The 22,114-nt window shown below is 36.2% G+C and overlaps 1 protein-coding gene across 1 annotated transcript in view; it reads left to right on the top strand.

The window, feature by feature from the left end:
* ITGBL1 (integrin subunit beta like 1) overlaps window positions 1-22,114 on the top strand; it is a 387,564-nt gene that overhangs the window by 332,044 nt on the left and 33,406 nt on the right. Inside the window, exon 8 of the mRNA XM_043998720.1 lies at window positions 7,584-7,700. Coding sequence (XP_043854655.1) covers window positions 7,584-7,700 — 117 coding nt within the window. The remainder of the gene's footprint in view (window positions 1-7,583; window positions 7,701-22,114) is intronic.

The following is a 22,114-nucleotide window of genomic DNA, read 5'->3' on the forward strand; positions in this document are numbered from 1 at the left end:
AAACAACTTCCTAAAAGAAAAAGGCCATGGAACATTTTGAAGAGAGGGGAGAGGGGGAAAGAGCAAAGCAGAAAAGAAATGTACAGAGTTTGAGAGAAAAGGCTTTCCTGGGATTTAGGAGTTGGATAACTCAGGAAGCAAGGGGGTGTGATAACGTAGCAAGAGAACTGAGGAGAGAAGAAAACATTTTTTGTTGCCACAGTTTTGCCTAGCAAAGGCTGTATTGATTATGAAAATGAAGTTAAATCATATTTTCTTTCGGATTTAGGAAATAGTTTTCAATAACTTGCATTTTGGGGGTAGATACTTAATTTATGGCCTTTAAAATTACTTTTGGATATCTTCCCAGTTGGATGTAATGGTAATGGGCATCATTCAAAGTTTCAGAATCAATGTTGGTAGATTTAAGCTATTAAAAGGGGGAAAAATGGGGAACTGGCATACTGATATAGATCTTCATTCATTTTAAAATCCTATGAGGGCAGATGTTATGAAGGAGTTGAATTAGAACTGGTATAGAAAGCAGTTGAGAACTGTCGATAAGAGGTAAAAGCTAATGAGCTGACATAATAAAGTTTTGACCTTTCAGTTTCTAAAAACATAGTCCTTGTAGTCTTCATTTGATGAAAGTCTTAGATGGCTCCCAGAGCTACTTCTTTTCATTTCATCCTATAATTTGGTTGTACTGTTTTGTCCTACAATAGAAAATGTGCATTCGCAGAGGGATTATCTCTTACTAGCATTGAGATAATGGAACTTTGTGTATAATTGCTTTAAAGTCACTGTTGACAATATCAAGAACAGACATTTCTTATGGAGTAGGTTTTAGTGTCTTTAAACATTTTGGTAATTATAGAGATGCAGCAAAATCACTTTTTCCCAAAGGAAGCTTTATTATTTTATTATTTCTGCTCATTTTGGAGGCATGTGAGAATTAGCATATGGTTAGGATGCATTAAGAATTGGTTATAAACACTGAACTTTTTTTGATGTGAATAGACTTTTAAAGAGCTGTTTTTGTTTTTGTTTTTTTATTGAGAACTCCCAGGCAATTACTTAATCCAAGGAGTAAATGTGAAGATTTGCTTCTACCCCTTACTCTATTTTCAGTTGTCCAAGGTAGTAAAAGACTTTTTCAGGGATTTTCAATGATTCAGACATTCTCTCTATGATAGAAACTTCCTATTCATCCAGTTCAGTGTTTGTTCATATTCTTCCATACATAGTCCCCCTCAGAATTCATCTAATATTATATCAACCTCTGTCTGGGACATTCATATTCTATAGATACAAGAGGAGCTGTCTATCCCACACACTTTTCACATGACCAGCCCCACCTTTTTCAATTGTATAGTTGTAGTTACAACCAGGGTGTCCCAAAAGTCTTAGCAGTATTAATCTTTAATGGTTTAAACTTTAATATTTTAAAGTTCTAATAGTTTAAAAGTGCCCTGAGTCTTTTGCCCAAAGAAATCATGGAAGGGGGAAAGGGACCCACATGTACAAAAATATTTATAGCTGCTCTTTACGTGGTAGCAAGGAATTGGAAGTTGAGGGGGTGCCCATCAATTGGGGAATGGCTGGACAAGTTGTGGTATATGAATACAATGGAATACTATTGTGCTGTAAGAAATGATGAGCAGGAAGAGTTCAGAGAAACCTGGAGGGTCTTACGTGAGCTGATGATGAGTGAGATGAGCAGAACCAGAAGAACATTGTACACAGTGTCATCAACATTGAGTGTTGACCTACTGTGATGGACTATATTCTTCTCACCAATGCAATGGTACAGAAGAGTTCCAGGGAACTCATGATAGAAGAGGATCTCCAAATCCAAGAAAAAAAAAGAAAGAAAGAACTGTGGAGTATAGATGCTGATTGAACCATATTATTTCTTTTGTTTTGGGTGTTGTTGGTTTTTTTCTTCTTTCTATTTTGAGGTTTTGCATCACTGCTCTGATTCTTTCTCTTGTAACAGGATTAATGCAGAAATAGGATTAATGTTATTATGTGTATATATATATATGTGTGTATATATATATCTATATCTATATGTATATGTATAGAGTTATATAGATATAACCTATATCAGATTACCTGCTGTCTAGGGGAGGGGGGAGGGAGGGGTGGGAGGGAGAAAAATCTGAAATTGTAAAGCATGTATAAACAAAAGTTGAGAACTATCTTTACATGTAATGGAAAAAATAAAATACCTCATACACTAAAAAAAAAAAAAAAGTGCCCTGAGGATTTTGGGACCCCATGTATTTCCCTTATGCCACTTTTAAAAACAGGCCTTTATGTGAAATACAATACAAAATAGTTCAGTTATACATACCAAGAATGTGTGTATTAGTCTTTGAGTCTTCCACAAGGTTCTACTCGAATACTTCATCATGTAGTACAGGGGAGTGAGCTCATAAAGTCAATGAGCTGTGCTGGAAATGTTTAGAGCACCATCTCAGTGACAGCCTTAGTCCCCTGTCTGAGGATCAATCTATTGAAACATGGAGATACTTATCTCCAGGAAGTTGGTCACCAGGTAATTACTTCTTTGGTCATAGTGTCTCAAAACCACCAAATGACATAAGAGCAAAAATGTGGTAACAGACCCTGCATACCTTTTCTATGGCAGCCAAATAATGATAATTCTAACAGGAATAATAATATAATAAATAACATTTGCAGTAGTAGCACTTAACACACAAATAAAATAAGATCTAATAACTTGGAAAAATATTAATTGTTCATGGTTAGGCCAAATCGATATAATAAAAATGATAATTCTATCTAAATTAATTTAATTGTTCAGTGCCATACCAATCAAGCTACCAAACAATTATTTTATAGTTAGAAAAAAATAAAATTAATCTGGAAAAACAAAAGGTCAAGAATATCCAGGGAATCAATGAAAAAAAGGTGAAGGAAATGCTATCCTGGATCTCAAATAGTATTACAAAGATCTAATCATGAAAACAATCTGGTACTGGCTAAGAAATAGTATGGTAGATCAGTAGAATAGATTAGGCACACAATACCAAGTAATAAATGGCTGTAGTAATCTTGTGATTGATAAACTCAAAGATAAATGTTTTGGCACAAGAACTCATGATTTGACAAAAAATTCTGGGGAAAATGGAAAGCAGAAAATATCTCACAAGGTATGCATGATAACATCAAAATTGGTGCACGATTTAAAGAGATCTATAGATAAAGAATAAATTTATGACCAAGTAAGAGCATTACAGGAAGTAAACTATATAAAACTATATAATTTGGATTTCATTAAATTAAAAAAGGTTTTGCACAAACAAAACTAATGCTACTAAGTTTAGAAGAAAAGCAAGAAACTAGGAGACATTTTTTACAAGAAGTTTCAATGAAAAAGTCCTTATTTCTCAAATATATAGAGAAGTCAAATTTATAAGAATATGAGTCATTCCCAATTGGTAAATGTTCAAAATATATGAACAGGCAGTTTTCAGAAAAAAGAAATCAAAGATATCTATAGTCATATAAAATGCTTTAAATCACTTATTAGAGAAATAGAAATTGAAACAACTCACACTGATCATATTGGCTAATATGACAAAGAGAAAATGACAAATGTTCAAGAAGATGTAGAAAAATGGGGGCACTAATGCATTGCTTGTGGAGTTGTGAATTGATCTAACCATTCTGGAGAGCAAGTTGGAACTATGCCTACAAGGTTATAAAACTGTGCCTACCCTCTGATAGCAATAGTCTTATTACATCTGTATCCCAAAGAAATCAAACAGAAAGGGGGGGGGGAAGGACCTACATTATACACAAAGATATTTATAGCAGCTCTTTTTGTGGTGGCAAATAATTAGAAATGGAGGAAATGTCCATCAATTGGGGAATGGCTGAATAAGTTGTGGTATATTACTGTGATGGAATGCTATTTTGCTATAAGAAATGATGAGCAGGATGATTTTAGAACAACCTGGGAAGAATTGTATGAACTGATGCAATCAATGGAGTTCATCCATTTATTCAGGATTTCATACTGTCAACAAGCCTTAGTTTTAAGCACCAAGTATATAAAGAAAGAAAAAAAAAAACAGTCTTTGCCCTTGAATAGTTTCCTTCTACTGAGGGTTCTTCTTGTTCTCATTCAATTATATCTGATTCTGTGTTTCCATGGACCAGAGCACACCAGGCCCTTCTTTCCTCCATTATTTTTGAAGTTTGTCTGAGTTCATGTTTGTTGTTTCCATGACACAATCTATCTCATACTCTGCCATCCTCTTTTATTTTTGCCTTCAATCTTTTTCAACACCCCAGTCTTTTTTAATTAGTCCTGTCTTCTCATTTTGCAGACAAAATATTTAAGCTTCATCTTAAGTATTTAACCTTCCAGTGAATAGTCTACTGGGATTTGGACTTTTGGGTAAATAGAAATTTTCTGCAAAATAAAAATAAGTCACTTTAGGGATGAGGATGGTACTAACAACTGAGGAGCTTGGGAAAGGACTTAGGGGGCAGCTGTATTAAGGGCATATAGGAAGGTGACTGGATATTGCATATAGTGATCTGGTTTGGCTGGTGTGAAGTGTACAAGTCTTCAAAAACAGATTGAAGTCAGTCTGAAACAGAGAGTATGTATTTTTTTGGAAGTGAAAGTAAGCCTTTGAAGCCTCTTGAGCGGTGCAGTTTTGTGCTTAAACCCATCTTAAGCAATATCAATTTGCCAGCTGTGTCTGGATGGATTGGAGAGAAGAGACTTGAAAAAGGGTATTGGGAGGCTGTTGTAATAGTCCAGATGAGAGACGATGAAGGTTTGAATTAAGGTGGTGTTTTTATTCGTAGAGAGGAGAGTGATATTGTGATTTTAGAATTGGTACGATTTGACAAATGATGGAAATGGGTAATGAGGGAAACCTCAAGGTTGAAACCTGGATGACTGGAAGGATGTTAGTATGTTTAACAGAAATAAAAAAGTTAGTAAAGGTAAAAATAATGAATCCTTTATTGGATATGTTATATTTGAGATTCCTGTGGGTCATACAGGTGGAGGTGTTCACAGGATATTTGTGGTGCCTGCCTTGACCTCAGGAGAGGGCTGGATGTGTAGATTTAGGAAGTTTCTACATAGAGGTGATAATTGAGTCCATGGTAGCTGACAAGATCACTGTATGGGGAAAAATAATGAAGAGAAAAAAGAAAAGAGGACCAAAGACAGAATCCCAGGCTACAACAAACTTTAGATTGTAGAACATAGCTGATGGACACAAAATGTGCATGCTCTTGGGGGAGAGATTTATCTTACTCTCACTGAGTGGGGTCTCTTGACAACTCCCACCATGGCCTCAAATGTTAGTCCTTTCTGATTCTTTTCTATAGCTATATTTAGACACCTTGTGAGCCTGAGTGCTTATATAAGATATTTGGTTCTTACCCTTTGTTCCTATCAGTGACAGATGCTGAAAGCAAGCTCCCAGTGAGAAGTATAGAAGTCTATCCATAACGTACCTTAGTATTAAGAGGGAACCTCTAACACAAGGATGGATTGAGAGCCAGAAGGATCTTTAGAAATAATCAAATCCAACCTCCTCTTTTACAGATGAAGAAACCGAGGCACAGAGAAGTGATGTGATTTGTCCAGAGTCACACAGCTATTTAATGTCAGAGGCAGGATTTGAAATCAAGTATTCCTGACTCCAAGTTCAGTGATATATCCACCATAGTCCACTCCTCTTACTTTACTGATGTGGAAATTGAGTCGCAGAGATAAGTAGCTTGCTTAAGGACTACCAAATCACAGAGATTGGATTAAAACACATGTTTTCTGATACCAAATACAGTATTTTCCCTCTGTACCCAATTGAATATTCCATTACTAGCACACCTCTGAGACTAGGAACAGGGACCTACCCAGTTCTGGTAGAAGTAGGATTGGGCCATTTGTAAAGATCTTCACAAGAAACAATGAAGGTTCATGTGGTGGTATTGTATCTAAATTTAATAAAATAACAAGGTTTAAAAAACAATTTACATGTATGTGATTTTCTCCTCACATCAGTTTTGTGAAGTAGGAAATGTTATAATCCCCATTTAAAAATTTTTTAAAAAAATGTTTATTTGGCCTCAACTTTCTGCCAAACTGAAGTCCTTAAAAAAGGTTTCATAAACATCAGACGATTGACAAAAGATAGTAGAGACAGCCGTGAAGAAGCCCAGGAAAATTTTGGTGGACTTCCTGTAATCATAGTAGTTGATCTAATAATAGATTGTAAGAGATCTCTCATACCATAACTATATTTTATGAAAACCAATGCCACTTTCTCAGAGCAGGTCTAATTTAACAAATACTTATTATGTCCCCACTATTGGCAAAGAACCATGCTAGCCACTAGATAGACAAATAGTCTATAGAAAGCATATAGATGATATATAGAATAAAATAGCCCCTCCTCTCAAGGATACTGCATTTCATTGCAGAGAAACAAATTATGCTCATATAAATAAGTAAAAAATTATATGTGTAATAATGTCCTGGCACATGTCTGATGTGAAAGATAATTTGTTAACAAGAGAACAATGGTTGCATAGGGGATAGTAGATGACTGGGGAAAAGTGTGACAGGGACACAAGAGGAATGGGACTGGCATGGATCTTACTCAAAGACTAACAAATGACTATTAATACCATTCTGATTACCTCTATCTAAATATTTTCATATGTTCTCTTTTATATCAAGAATAAATAACAACCAGGTTTTTTAGCACCTGACTCTTGTTTTTTTGTTGTGGTTGTTTTGTTTTGTTTGTTTTTTCAGGGCAATGAGGGTTAAGTGACTTGCCCAGAGTCACACAGCTAGTTAAGTGTCAAGTGTCTGAGGCTGGATTTGAACTCAGGTCTTCCTGAATCCAAGGCCAGTGCTTTATCCACTGCGCCACCTAGCTGCCCCTAGCACCTAACTCTTAAGAGCTTGTTATGATATATAATATATATGTGTGTGTCTTTGCATGTTTATTTACTATAACTATTAGTTCTTTGAATTGTAGAAGTAATCACAGAAGAGATATTCATTTGAAAATGATATTTGCCAACATGAATTTCAAGATGGACGGCTGAGTCACAAATTAAATTCTGCGTGTTTCAGGATAACCTTTAGTGTTGCAATACTCAATAAAAATCCATCAACTCCTTTGAAATTTATTGCCAGATATGAAATGTCACATGACAGAGTTGAAACTATGACCTTACTTGCTCTTTTTAATTAAGTTGGTGACAAGAGAAGACTGACTCAACTGAATTATCTTTATAAGTGAATGACCAATGAGAAAAGATAATGGTGGATGACTCTCTGGGGTGAATAGTCCCTCAGAAATATTGAGCAACTTCTGTGCCCGTACTCTTTAGAACTTGTGTTTGAACTTCATCTTGTTAAGGACACAAACAGAATGCTAGATATTGAAGTATTGGCAGGAATATAATTGATCCAGGCTGCTTTTGTTTGGTTTGTTTCCCTTCCTCCTCACATCTCCCCCCAAGTTATTATTATTATTATACTGTGAATCTAATTGTGTCTTCTTTTTCCATCATTGTCTCCCCAGGCAAATGTGAATGTGGCCAATGTACCTGCTACCCTCCAGGAGATAGCAGAGTTTATGGCAAGACCTGTGAATGTGATGATCGGAAGTGTGAAGACTTGGATGGGACAGTTTGTGGAGGTGTGTATTATCCATCCCCCAAAGGGAAATGGTTATTTTGCCTTATGTGTAACTTGTATTGCTTGGAGTAACTAGGCAGTATAGTGGATATAGTGCTGATCCTAGAGTCAGAAAAATCGGAGTTCAAATCCTTTCTCAGATAGTTACTAGCTATATGACCCTGGGAAAGTCACCCAACCATTTTGGCCTCAGTTTCCTCACTTGTAAAATGCAGATAATAATAGCACCTACCTCCCAGGGATATGAGGAGGATCAAATGAAATAGTAATTGTAAAGTGCTTAGTAGATTGTCAGGCACAGAGTAAGCTTTATATAAATGTTAGCTATGATTATTAGCTTCCATTATCATGATCTCATAACTTTGCCCTATAGATAGTATTGTAAAAACTAACTTGTATCTTCATTTTAACTGGAAGATATTACTTTCTACACAAAATTTAGAGCTGTAATCTGAACATATAATAATACGTTTTTAAAGGATGTTATTTCTAAGCATTCCTATTCCAAGAAAAAACCTTTCATCACTTGAAATAGAAGGAGCTGTAGGTGAAAGAGTGTGCTGGACATGCAGGAAGGAATATCCGAGTTCAAATATGATATTAGGTGTGTGGTCATGGGCAAATCACTTAACTTTTATGTGTCTCAGTTTTCTCATCTCTGAAATGGAGGTAATAGCAATTACTTCCCAGGGTTGTTTCAAGGATATTTGAGGTGATATTTGTAAAGCACTTTGCAAACCTAAAAGCATTATGTAAATATTATTATTATTTCTTGACCTTTTGTTGCAATATTACTCATTAATAAGAATACTACCATGCTCCACCCCATGATTTCCCTGTGAGTACCTATTGCATCTGTCACACTCCAATTAAGGCTGTAAAGTTTCAATTATAAGAATAGTTAGAGATATTTGGATATTGCTTAATGATAATTTTAGAGATATCATTGGATGATTTATTCTGAAGCCCAGAGGACAAGTAAATAGCAGGGTATGAATTCAAACTATCTATATGGAGAATCCATTAAATCATAAGTTCCCAGATTTTCAGTTTTGCAAGTATTCAGAGAGGTTATCTCTTCCAACCCAGTCAGTCTCAAAGAATGATCCTCTAGCTTCAATTAGAAGATCTATGGTGCTAGGGACCCATTTCGGACAATTAGGAAGTTTTCTCTTACAGCAAAACAGAAATCTGCCTCATTGGAGGTTCTACCCATTGCTCTTAGTCCTGTCCTTCAGAGCCAAAAACAAAATTTAAGTTTAAAAGTTTAATGCCTTTTGCATATGACTGCATTTCAGCTAGTTAAAAAATACCATTGTCTTCCTCAACCAAGTTTTTCTTTCTTTCTTTTTTTTTCCCCCAGGCAACACATTCCTACTTCCTTTGACTAATTATCATCTCTAGCCCCCTCAGAGTCCTGGTCACTCCTAGGTGATGTGCCCCAGTTTGTCAATGTTCTTCCTAAAATGTAGTGTCCGGGATTAAAAAAAAAAAAGAATAAAAAAGGACTATTTTTAAGCATCTTGGACACTGGAAATCTATTGATATACCCTAAAAACATTTTAGCTTCTGTTATAGCATTTTGTTGATTCATATTTGGTTACCAGTCCAATTCTTAGATTATTGTCACATGCTATGCCTCCTTTTACTTAAACTTAGATGTTTATTTGAATCTCAGTGAAGGATTCCCCACCCCTACCCCCACCATTCCTTTTTAATTTCATTTTATTCCCCAATTATTACCTAAATAGATTTTTAGATTATCAAAGTGTTCTCTTCATAGAGATGATTGAATACACATAATAGGCACTAGCCTTTGAGTGTGTAATATTCGTGCATGGAGTAAGAAAGCTCAGTTTTTGGTGGAACAGTCATGGAGCTGGTATAGAAAATAGTTATGAGGATGAGGGGGAGGGAGGGTAGAAGACAGTGACTGTGATCTAGTGAGTCTTGGGTTGAAAGAACTGAGAAGACTGGAGTCTCAGAGATTATATATGGGAGTGAATCAGCAAGTGTGTGCCCAGGAGATTAGAAGTTTGTGCATGAGGATAATGGAGGAAAAAAGGACATTTGTTTTGATAGAGCTTTGAGAGAAAATATGACAGGCTCTGTGTGAGGGCAAGTCTGAGTGTCCTGACATTCGGAGATGCAAGGATGGGAGCAATCATGAGGGAGATCAGTGAGAGTTCATATATCTGATTGGCCCAATTCTGAGCACCCTCTACTTTCTGCACAAGCTGATGCAAATGGCATCAGTAGCAAGAGTGTGGCTACCAATGAATAAGGCCACAGTGGCAATAAATACAGGGATGCAGTATCTAGGGCTTTTATGGTATGGTTGAGTGCCTTGCCCATGGTCACACGACTAGTAAGGTTATGAAGCAGCTTTCATACAGATCTTCCTTCTATGTCCAGCCTTCCCTCCATTATATTATACTGCCTCTGTGTAATATGCTACAGGCAGGTCTCACCCAACGGTGTTCTCTCTGATGCCCTTGGGGTTAACCTTCATGTTGATCCTTTGGAGATTGTGGTATTTCATGTCTCATAATGGTGTTAAAATATATATGGGGTGGGGCAGCTAGTTGGCGCAGTAGATAAGGCACCAGCCCTGGATTTAGGAGTACCTGAGTTCAAATCCGGCCTCAGACACTTGACACTTATTAGCTGTTTGACCCTGGGCAAGTCACTTAACCCCCATTGCCCCACAAAAAAACAAAAACAAAAACAAAAAAATCCAAACAACAACTATATATACATATATATGTGTGTGTGTGTGTGTATGTATGTATGTATACATGTATGTGTGAATATATGTACATATGGGGTTTTTGTAAAAAGGATTTCTTCACCATAACTTTACTTATCTTTTGGTGCGGATGAAACCTGGCTTCCTCTGGGAGAAATTGTATCCTTTCCTCTCTCCTCTAGTATGTGGTGTTTCTTCTGGACCAAGAGAGGAGGTAGACATACCCTTCCCCATTGCTGCTTCAGTAGTGCCACTATCTTTAAGCAGCGTCTCCTCACCGATAGTTCACTCTATTCACCTAAGTTACCTAGTCTAGGTTCCTGATGAAAACATGGACTAACTGCCAGGTCTTTCTCAAGTCAATCAATAAGCATTTGCTTGTTTGTGTTTGCTATTTGTTATATACTATACCATGGATACAAATGCAAAAATGAGACAGCTCCTTCCCTCAAGAAAGCTGAAAATATATTCCTAGGTAAGCAAATACAAATCACATACAAAATAAATATAGAGTAATTGGTAGGGGGAGGTATTAACAACTGGAGAATCAGGAAAGACCTCTTGAAGGAGGTGACATGTCATCCTAGTGATGAAGGGAACTAGATGTTTCCAAAGGCAATAGTGAAGAAGGAGGGTATTCCAGGAATAGGAGACAGAAGACAGGCTGCGTAAAATGTTGGAGATGGAGTTGCAACATAGTGTAGATTAGTCTGTCCCTACTCAGAATTACGAGGCTGGAGAGGTTGGAATCAGACTTCTATCTCCCTAAAATCAATGGGGGCAGCTAGGTGGTGCAGTGCATAGAGCACTGGCCCTGGAGTCAGGAGGACCTGAGTTCAAATCCGGACTCAGACACTTAACACTTACTAGCTGTGTGACCCTGGCCAAGTCACTTAACCCCAATTGCTTCACCAAAAAAAAATAATAAAATAAAAGTGAATCAATGTGTTTGGAGGAGGGGGGTGGGGTAGGCATTAATAATTGGGCAAATGGGTCAATGGAAAAAAAATGACAGATTAGGTGAGTATGTAAATGGGAAGGGGAGCTGGAGGATGGCATGGAATATCTGATGTATGCTTAACAAGTCAAAAAAATAAATAGACTCGTTGATTTTCTCAATAAAAAAGCTTGGTGGAGAAAGAAAGGTGGCAGAAGGGAGAGAATGAAACTAATCACATGAAAGGAGGGGAACACAATGAAGTCCTAATGAAGAGCACTGTTGTGGAGCAAGGGATGTGTGCTGGTGATGAGAGATGAAGATGATGATAAAGAACGGGTTACATTTGTGGGAAATTGGTATATTGAAAGACTACTTTCTTTAAAAGAATATTTTGGGGGGCAGTTAGATGGCGCAGTGGATAAAACACTGCCCCTGGATTCAGGAGGACCTGAGTTCAAATCCAGCCTCAGACACTTGACAATTACTAGCTGTGTGACTCTGGGCAAGTCACTTAACCCCAACTGCCTCACTAAAAATATATATATATATAATTATATACGTGTGTGTGTGTGTGTGTGTGTGTGTGTGTGTGTATGAGAGACAGTATCTTGGTTCAGCAGAACAGACAGATGACCACCTTGGAGGAGTTAAGACATGGATCAGTGGGTCTATTAATTTATTTTTCTTTTTTAAAAAGCAAATTCGTATTGATATTTTTCATTTTGCATTTCCTACCTTTCCTAATATAGCCTTCCCTTCCCAGAAAGTCATTCACTTTTTTTTTTACAAGGAAGAAAGAATAAAAAAAAAGTTCAACAAAACTAGCCAACACAAAAAAATATGACATTATCTAGGTGTTCCCTCCTACTCATCATCCCCCATCTTAGTAAAGAAAGCTTAAGAGAAATGTTTCAACATATTTCTTGTTCAAGACCAAGCTTAGTCACTATGATTTCACAGCATTCATTTGCAGTCATTCTGTTGTTTTTATGTTGTGGTCATTGTGACTATTTTTTTTCTGCTTTCACTTACTTTATTTTGCATCATTTTGTGGAAGTCTTCTCATGCTTTTCTGCAATCATTATATTCGTCATTTCTCACTGCATAAATAATATTCCATTACATTCATAAATCATAACTTGCTTACAAAATTGCCAATCTAATCACCCTTGTTTCCAGTTCTTCACACTATAAAAATCATGCTTTCTTTGGAAGTATATTAAGGAGGGCCATCTCAGGTCGATTTTATTTCCTCTTTTCTCATAATTTCAAGTTGTTTTCCATAGTTGGGCCAGTTCATATGTCTACCAATAATGCGTTAGTGTGCCCATCTTCCTACAAGTCTGCTATCATTGATCATGCTCAACTTTTATTATTTTGGGAGGTGGGACTTGGAACCTCCGAATTCTTTTTAGGTACATTTTATTACTAGTGATTTGGTGTACTCTTTTCTATTGTTAATAGTTCTCAATTCTTTTGAGAACTTTTCATGTCCTTTAATCAGGTATCTATCTATTGGAGAATGGCCTTTGGCCTTATATACCCTTTTTCTAAAGGTTTCTTTTAATGCATGACATTTCTGTTATCAGGAAAAAAAATCTTGCATTTCCTTTATTTCTAAACTGTTCCCTGTAAAGAGAGTGGAAGAGATGAGTGCATTCACTAAAATAAACATTGAGTTATTTTCCCCAAAGGAGGAGAAGGAGAGAATTAAGATACCTGACAAGGCAAGACAATTGTAAAGATGAATCCAAGTCTCCAGGCCTGTTTTTTCTTTCTTTTTTATTATAATGGAGAACTTCAGAATTGTTGTTCTCTCCTAGGAAATGTAAGATCTTCTGTTATAGATCAGTGTGATTATTATGGGATATAACACAGCTGCATCTGTACCTTCCTATAAATTCCTTTATAATTATAGTCCCCTTCTTTAGCACTTTGAATGGCTAGTCTCCCATCTAGGAGGGGGAAATTATTTTGTTGTGCAAAAGATAATGTCTTTTCTATCTCTTACTGCTCTTAACACCCTTTTTATCCTTGAACTAAAATTCTCAAATCTGTCTTTTCAGAATTATTTTTAACAGAGTGTCTTCAACTATGCTCTTTTCTTGGAGAATCTTCCTGTAGGATAACCCAGTCTTCTTATGATGGATATTATACAACAAAGTGGGTCAGGCCACTTAAATTTCTTCACATAGCAGTATGATTAAAGTCTCATTTTCTTGATATATTTCAAATTTCCATCTGCACCTAACCACTCCACCTTTTTCATAGATTATCTTTGCATGCATTTTTTTTCCAGCAGAATGTCTTAGAACTTTTCATATTTTTTTGGTATATATTTGTACTTACATTTTTAAGGGTTGGTTTTCTGATAGAATTTAAGCTCCTTAAGGGCAGGAACTACTCCAGTTAGTCAATAAACATTTGCTAAGCACCTACTATGTGCCAGGTGCTTCACCCAGAGATACAAAGAGATAAAAGACAAACCTGGTCCTCAAAGAACTCAAAGTCTATTGAGAAGGGCTAACAACCAGAAAATTATTAAAACAATGTACAGGAAGAATGGGAAATAATCAACAAAGGTAAGGCACTATAATTAATTAAAAGGGTTTGGAAGAGGCTTCCTAAAGAAGAAAATGTCCAGAGCCAAAGGAGGAGTGTCTTGTTCAAAAAGTAACAAGGAAGCTAATTTCACTGTATCAAAGAGTGTATGGCAGGGAATAAAATATAAGTAGACTCAAAAGGGCTGTGGAATTAGGTTAGGAAGAGATTAGGCTAGGAAGAGCTTTTAAGGATAAACAAAAGATTTTATATTCAATCCTGGAAGCAAGAGAGAGCCACTGAAATTTACTGAGTAGTGGAGTGACATAGTAGGACCTGAGCTTTAGGAAATCACTTTGACAGCTCAATGGTAGTTGAATAGGAGTAAGGAGAGACTTGTGGCAGGCTGACCCATCAGGAGAGTATTTCAGTACTCTAAAAGTGGTGGCAGTATCAGAGGAGAGAAGGGACTATATTCAAGAAATGATGTCATGGTGAAATTGACAGGTCTTGGTAAGAAGGTGAGAGATAGTAAAGAGTCTAGGATGACTCCCAGGTTGTGAGCCTGGGGGCTAAAGTGATAGTGTTGTCTTGTATAGCAATAGGTAAATTAGGAGGAGGAGAATTTAGAGGAAAAGATAATGAATTCAATTTTGGACATGTTGAGTGTCTACTGGATGTCTTCAAGGAAGTTGGGGTTGTTAGATTGGAGGACAACAGAGAGGTTGGTGGAGGAAAGGTAAATTTGAGAATCATTAGCATAGATATAGTAATTAAATGCATGGATGATGATATCACCAAGTGAAATCGTATAGTGTGATAAGAAAAGACAGAGAACCCTGTGAATGCCTACAGGTTGTGACTTGGGTGTGGATCCAGCAAGGACACCTAGAAGAAGCAATCAAATGAGTAGGAGGAGAGCCAGGAGAGAGTGGTTTCAATTTTGTCTTTGTGTTCACTGTGCCCAGTTCAGTGCCTGGCTCATAGTAGGCATATAAATATTTATTGTTTGATTGATTGACCTACTTATGTATTATCTATAATTTAGCCATCTAAGTTTTCCTCTTTGGGGGCTCTTTGATAGTTCCCATCTTGTTTGTTATTTAAAAAACTCTTGGTAGAACTTATTGTCAATTCTACATTTATGGATCTATTTGGTTCTGCTGATATTTCTTCTGAGCATGCCAAAGTGTGCCATGTACTATTTATGCACCTCAATTGATGTTTGTGTCTTAAAATCACTTTGTTTTTGGAAAGTGAACAATTTATGACATGCTCAGTCTGTTACAGTGCTTCTCTGTATCTTTGCTTCAAAAGTAGATTTTTAAAATAGGGGATAAAAAGTGGATTTGAGGTTGCCTGTAGGGGATCATCTTCCTAATTTAAAACAAAGTATAACATTTGCATCAATTATCTAGATGTTTTAATTACCTGAAGTAATTGCATAGTTGGTTCCATTTTCAATTTCACTTTGTTGGGAAGACACCGTTTGAGTTTCATATCATTACTTTGTAAGGGGCTAAAATTCTAGCTAGTCTGTCTAAAATATCTAGTGAGTGGTCACCAATAAATTATAAGCTTTAGCAAGAGTTAGACTTTTAAGCATTTATTAAGGAGAATAAGAATTTGGGGAAAAGAAAGGGAAAGGCCTAGATTCATCTGTCTATTAAAGGGAGAGCACATTTCTAGCTCCCTTCTACACCAGAGTCCCGAGGAAAGAGAGTGAGAGCACCAGCCTTGCCCCCTCTTCCTCCCACAAGCACACATCACTTCCTGACACCAAAGAAAAGCCACATGGCTTGCCCTCAGGAGTCTTCTCCTCATGGTAGAGCTTTCCTACAGTAGCTCTCCAGCAGGTGGTGCCATTCCAATCGTTACAACTTTCATCTCAATAAAATTTCATTTCAAGTGGAAATATGCCTTTTGGCTTAGTAGAGTGTTCAGCAGACAAGGAAACATAGAGTGCCAATTACAGTTTTCCTTGTAAATGCACTGTGACCTTTAGAGAAAGAGAAGGATGGTTTATTTTTTTTTCCATTTAATCTGTTTGAATAATCTGCCTTAAAATTCCAAGTTAAGGGAAAAGAAATGAAAACTGAGATCCTTCTCTGAGTTATTCAGCCAGCTAGTTCCCTATACTTCAAGGGATTCATCAGTTCATAGCTGCAGTCTAGGAGAGATTGGCATGTAGAGTTTAAGCAAAGCCTTTAGAAAAGAAAAATAGCTTTTTCTAGTGAATATCTGGTTAAGAAGTTGGTGCCAAAGAATAGGATTGGGAATTCCGGAATCTGGACCTTAAAATGTAGTAATTATAGAATCTTGACAAGTGTAGAACTATACCTAATAAGACCTGTGTTTTTTTTTTTAATAGCCTGAATTCTTGCGAATCTAATTTTTAAAACCTTTCCACTAAAAAGGAAGGGGGGGGGCAGCTAGATGGCGCAGTGGTTAAAGCACCGGCCTGGATTCAGGAGTACCTGAGTTCAAATCCTGCCTCAGACACTTGACACTTACTAGCTGTGTGACCGTGGGCAAGTCACTTAACCCCCATTGCCTAAAAAAAAAAAAAAAAAGAAGGGGGAAGAAAAAAATTACTTATGTATATCAACCAAGGTAGATACTTTAAAGAGTACCTAAAATTTAGCAGGAGTTTTCAGAGGAAAAACTCAGCAATTCACTAGAAACAAAATAAAAGGGGGAAAAGCCCTAAATAAAACCTAAAGCCTAAGATGTCTACATACAAGTGCATGAAGTTTGGGTTATAAGTAATTTGAATTAGTGATCCCAACAAAAGGAGACAAGTTTATCAGTAAATCTTGATGGCATGAGACCTGGGCCTGGGATCTCATTCTGGAGGGGTATGCATTATTCAAAAGAAACAATTGATACAAATAAGTGGTAGCAGGGAAAGTAGCATTGTATATTTATGAGATATACTTGTGTGACAAAATCTAAGAATGTGGAGTGGATAGGGATGGTGATCAATCATCCATCAAAGAATCAGCAAGTATTAAGTGCCTATGACATGACAGATATTGTGCTAGGCACCAAGCATGTAAATACAGTGAATGAAACTATATTTATGAGGAGTTCATTCTAATGGGAAGACAACAATAAACCCAAAGGGAATATGCAGAATAAACCCAAAGAATAAATATGAATAAATAAAATGTAGGTAGATAATTTAAAAATTATTGGTCTACCTGAAAACCATGATCAAGGAAAGAGCTTAGACATCATCTTCCAAGAAATTGTCAGGGAAAATTGCCCTGATATTCTAGAAGCAGAAGGTAAAATAGAAATTGAAAGAATCCACTGTTCACCTCCTGAAAGAGATCCCAAAAGGAAAACTCCCAGGAATATTATAGCCAAATTCCAAAGCTCTCAGGTCAAGGAGAAAACATTGCAAGCTGCTAAAAAGAAAGAATTCAAGTACTGTGGAGCCCCTGTCAGGAAAGCACAAGAACTAGCAGCTTCTACATTAAAGGACCAGAGGGCATGGAATATGGTATTCCAGAGTGCAGAGGAATTGGGATTATAACCAAGAATCATCTACCCAGTAAAACTATGCGTAACCGTTCTGAGGAAAAAATGGGACTTTAATGAAAAAGAGGACTTTCAAGTATTTGTGATGAAGAGACCTGAACTGAATAGTAAATCTGACTTTCAAATACAAGATTCTAGAGAACCATAAAAAATTGGAGTTGGGGGACATACCTGGGGTTGTTCCGTGGGTTACTGTCTTGTGTCTGAGGCCGGGTTTTGGCTGGGATCCTTCTGGGACTGGGGTGGATGCTTTGTCTACCGTGTGACCTAGCTGCCCAATGATGACATCTTTAGGGTTAAATTAGGGAGTGAGGGGAATGCATTGGGGGAGGGGGAAAGGCAGAGTTAGCATGGGGTGAAATCCCATATGAAAGAAATAGGAAAGAGTTTATGGAGTGGGGGTGATAGATGGGGGAGGAGCAGGGTAGTAAATGAATTTTACATTCATCAGAAAAGGCTCAAAGACCTTAATCTCATCAAAGTTGCCTCAAGGAGGAATTAATATATACACACCCAATTGGGTGGAGTAATCCATTTAATCTGGGCAGTAAATGAGCCTAACACTCATCAGAATTGGCTCAAAGACCTCAGTCTCATCAGAATAACATACTCACTCAATTGAGTGGCATAATCTATTTAACCGTGCAGGAAAATAGGAGGGTAAGGGGATAAAGAGAGAGAGGCAAAAGAAGGGGGAGGACAGATTGGGGGAGAGGACAGACAGAAGCAAATACCTTTTGAAGAGGGATAGGATGAAAGAAGATAGAAAATGGAGTAAATATCATGGGGAAAGGGAATAGGATGGAGGGAGACAGTTAATAGTAATCATGAAAAATAGAAAAAGGGGGAAAAATCGTACAAAAAATATTTATAGCAATTCTTTGAAGGAGCTAAGAATTGGGAATCAGGGGAATGTCCATCAGTTGAGGAATGACTGAAGAAGCTGTGGTGGTATATGATTGTAGTGGAATGGTATTGTGCTATAGAAATAACAACAGGATGATCCCAGAAAAATCTGGAAAGACTCATATGAACTGATGTATAGTGAAGTGAGCAGAATTGGGATGATATTGTACGTAGTGACAGTAGTATTGTTTGATGAGCAATTGTGAATGACTTAACTATTCTCAGCAATACAAGGATCCAAGACTATCCCAAGGGACTAATGATGAAACATACTCTCCATCCCCATAGAAAGAACTGATAAAAAAAAAAAAAAGCACTTGTGGATTGTACATATATAACCTATACCAGATTAGTTGATGTCTTGTGGAGTGGGGAGGGAAGGAGGGAGAAAAATTTGAAACTCTAAATCTTATGAAAATGAATGTTGAAAACTACCCTTACATGTAACTAGAAAAAATAAAATAAATATTTGTTGAAAAAAAAGAAAACATTTTGCTTATATATTGGGGAATGACTCTTGGTCTAACATAGGGAATCTCATATACACACATATAAAATCTTGGATATAAAACTTTTTGAAAAATATTTAATGTGAAGAGTTTTCCAAACCTGATTGTTTTTCTTCTTATTGAAGCTGCATTTATTTTGTTTGTGTGAAAGTTTTTTTTACTCATATGTAACAGAAATTGTCTATTTTTTTATCTTATAAAGAAAATTCCCTAATCATAGTTGTGACAGATACCTCCTCTCATTTTTCCCCCTGTAACCCTTTATAGCTAGCCACTTGTAGTTTATTGTGCTACATTGTGCATGAGGCTGGCCTATACTAAGTCTTTACCAAATTTCTTTCCAATTTTCCCAGTAATTCTGATAAAAATCTTATAAAAATAATAAATTCTCATAAAATCTTCTAGTAGTTCCTTATTCTTGGAGTTATCAGAAATTGAGATACTCTGTTTAATTGTTTCTAGTCATGCTTATCTCCTCTATTCTGCTGATATACATTTCTTTTATTCTTAACCAGTATTGCTCTAAATAGTTTTGAATTTAAAATAAGTTTATAGCATAAAATTTGCAAATGCTATATTCCTCCTTTATGGTTACTTTTTTATTATCTCATTTCAGATTTGACTTTTTTATTTCTCTAAATTAGTTTGGTATCATTTCTCTACTTTTATAAAGTAACCCACTGGTTGTTTTTATATGGGAATAAATGTATAAATGGACTTCAATAGTTATTTTTTTATAGGAATAGGCTAACTATAAAAATAAATATCTCTCAAATGTTTATATCTTCCTTAATTTATGTAAAGATTATTTTTCAATTTCATTTATTAAATTCTTTAGAGTGCTTCAGTAAATGTATCATATAAGGTATATATTATTAATGTTATTGTTATTTTATTAGAGTTTCTCTTCCTGTCTTTTCTTATTGCATTATGGTATATGAATGTTAGGTTTGTGAATTTCTTTTGCATCATATTGTTTAATTCAAGTTCTTAATTATACATATTAGTCTCTTGATTGAATAATTTCCGTAATATAGGCATTAATTGCTTTTTTTTTTGGGGGGGGGTCTGGGCAATGAGGGTTAAGTGACTTGCCCAGGGTCACATAGCTAGTAAGTGTCAAGTGTCTGAGGCTGGATTTGAACTCAAGTCTTCCTGAATCTAAGGCCAGTGCTTTATCCACTGTGCCACCTAGCTGCCCTTGGCATTAATTTCTTTTTACACATTTGTTACAATTCTTTTGTAGTGAGTTTTTTTTCTCTTTACTTTTAGTGGTCTAATTTTTAAATGTTTTATTTATGGAAATTGAGTTTTAAAAATGTCAATTTCTTCTTGGTAAATATAATTTTTATTATCTATAGTTATTTTATTTTTTCTCTAAAATTATTTTAGTATTTTCTAGTTACATGTAGAGATGATTTTCAGCATTTATTTTTATAAGATTTCTAATTTCAAATTTTTCTCCCTCCTTCCCCTCTGTCACCCATCCCCAAGACAGCAAGTAATCTGATATAGGTTATATATGTATAATCACATTAAATATATTTCTGCATTTGTCATGCTGTGAAAGAAGAATCAGAGCAAAAAAGGAAAAATGTCCAAAAACAACAACAACAACAAAAAACAATAGAAATAAGTATGGCTCAACCTGCATCTAGATTCCACAGTTCTTTTTTTTTTCTGGATTTGGAGAGCATTTTCTATCATGAGTCCTTTGGAACTATCTTGGATCATTGTATTGCTGAGAAGAATCAAGTCTATCACAGTTGATCAACACATAATGTTGATACTATGTATAATGTTCTTCTGGTTCTGCTCATCTCACTCAGCATCAGTTCATGCAAGTCCTTCCAGGTTTCTCTGAAATCCACCTGCACATCATTTCTTACAGCACAATAGTAGTATTCCATTACATTCATATACTGCAACTTGTTTAGCCATTCCCCAGTTGATGGAGAACCCCTCAATTTCCAATTCCTTGCCACCACAAAAAAAGCAGCTATAAATATTTTTGTACATGTGGGTCCTTTTCCCTTTTAGTAAATATGAATTTAATAAATAATCATCAACTTCCTTTTTTTGCTGGAATTTTCATTGTTCATAGCAAATTTTGGTTATTTTCTTTTATCTCCTATGTTTTTGGTGTTTTGGGGGGCAGGGCAATGAGGGTTAAGTAAGTGACTTGCCCAGGGTCACACAGCTAGTGTCAAAGTGTCTTAGGCTGGATTTGAACTCGGGTCCTCTTGAATCCAGGGCCAGTGCTTTATCCACTGGGCCACCTTGCTGCCCCCATTTCCTTTGTTTTAATTATATATTAACTATATACATAGTATTATATATTAATATATATTGTTCTTTTTAAAGTTTTCAAAATATGATTATTTTCTTTCTTTTCATCAGATTAATCAAAGTTTTATTGCTTTTACTAGTCTTTTAAAATTTATAGTGTTATTATATCATTTCAGCTTGATGTCCTCTTCTATTCTTACCCACTTTTCTATACAGAAAACGCTCCTTTCTAACAACAAAAAAAAACTCTAAAAGAAAATAAAAAACATAGTTCAGTAAAATTAATTTATATGTCAGTCCAAGTCCAACAGTATAGTAATGTTCTACATCCATATTCCTCCCCTCTTCATGAAATCTTCAGTGAAGAACACAGGAGGGAGAGGGGTGGTCATAAGTCTTCTTTATGGTCAAGCTTGGTCATTACAATTTCCTACATTTTTATCTTCATTATTTTATTATTGGTGTTCTTTCCATTTACATTTTGTAGCTTATTATGTGTGTGGGATGTTCAGGAAGACTAACACCTCTGTTATGGAGCTTGCTGAGCCCATTTGAGGGCTATTCATCCACCTATGGTGTCCACCTATCACCCAACTCTCACTTATGGCTCTAAGGAGCTATAGAGTAGCCATGTCCCAGAGAACTGTCTTAGCAGACAGACTAAAGCAGGTTGAGGGTAAACAACAGGCTTCCAATCTGTTAGTGAGTTAGAGGGATGTTCATCCCAATCATGGGAAGACTTTCTCCAGTATAATGGTCAGATGAGAACAATTTTTTCCAGTGGCTATGAAGGTCGCTGAAAGAGGCATTGTGGAGCATTTAGAGATTGGGTAGGCATTGGAGATGGCAACGTCATCCACTGCATCCTAGGTCATCACCAGTCTTCTTGACTTTGGTCCTGCCACTGGACTTTGATGACTTAGGGGAAGAGAGTG

The sequence above is a fragment of the Dromiciops gliroides genome, chromosome 3, assembly GCF_019393635.1.
Source record: "Dromiciops gliroides isolate mDroGli1 chromosome 3, mDroGli1.pri, whole genome shotgun sequence".
Taxonomy (NCBI): Eukaryota; Metazoa; Chordata; class Mammalia; order Microbiotheria; family Microbiotheriidae; genus Dromiciops; species Dromiciops gliroides.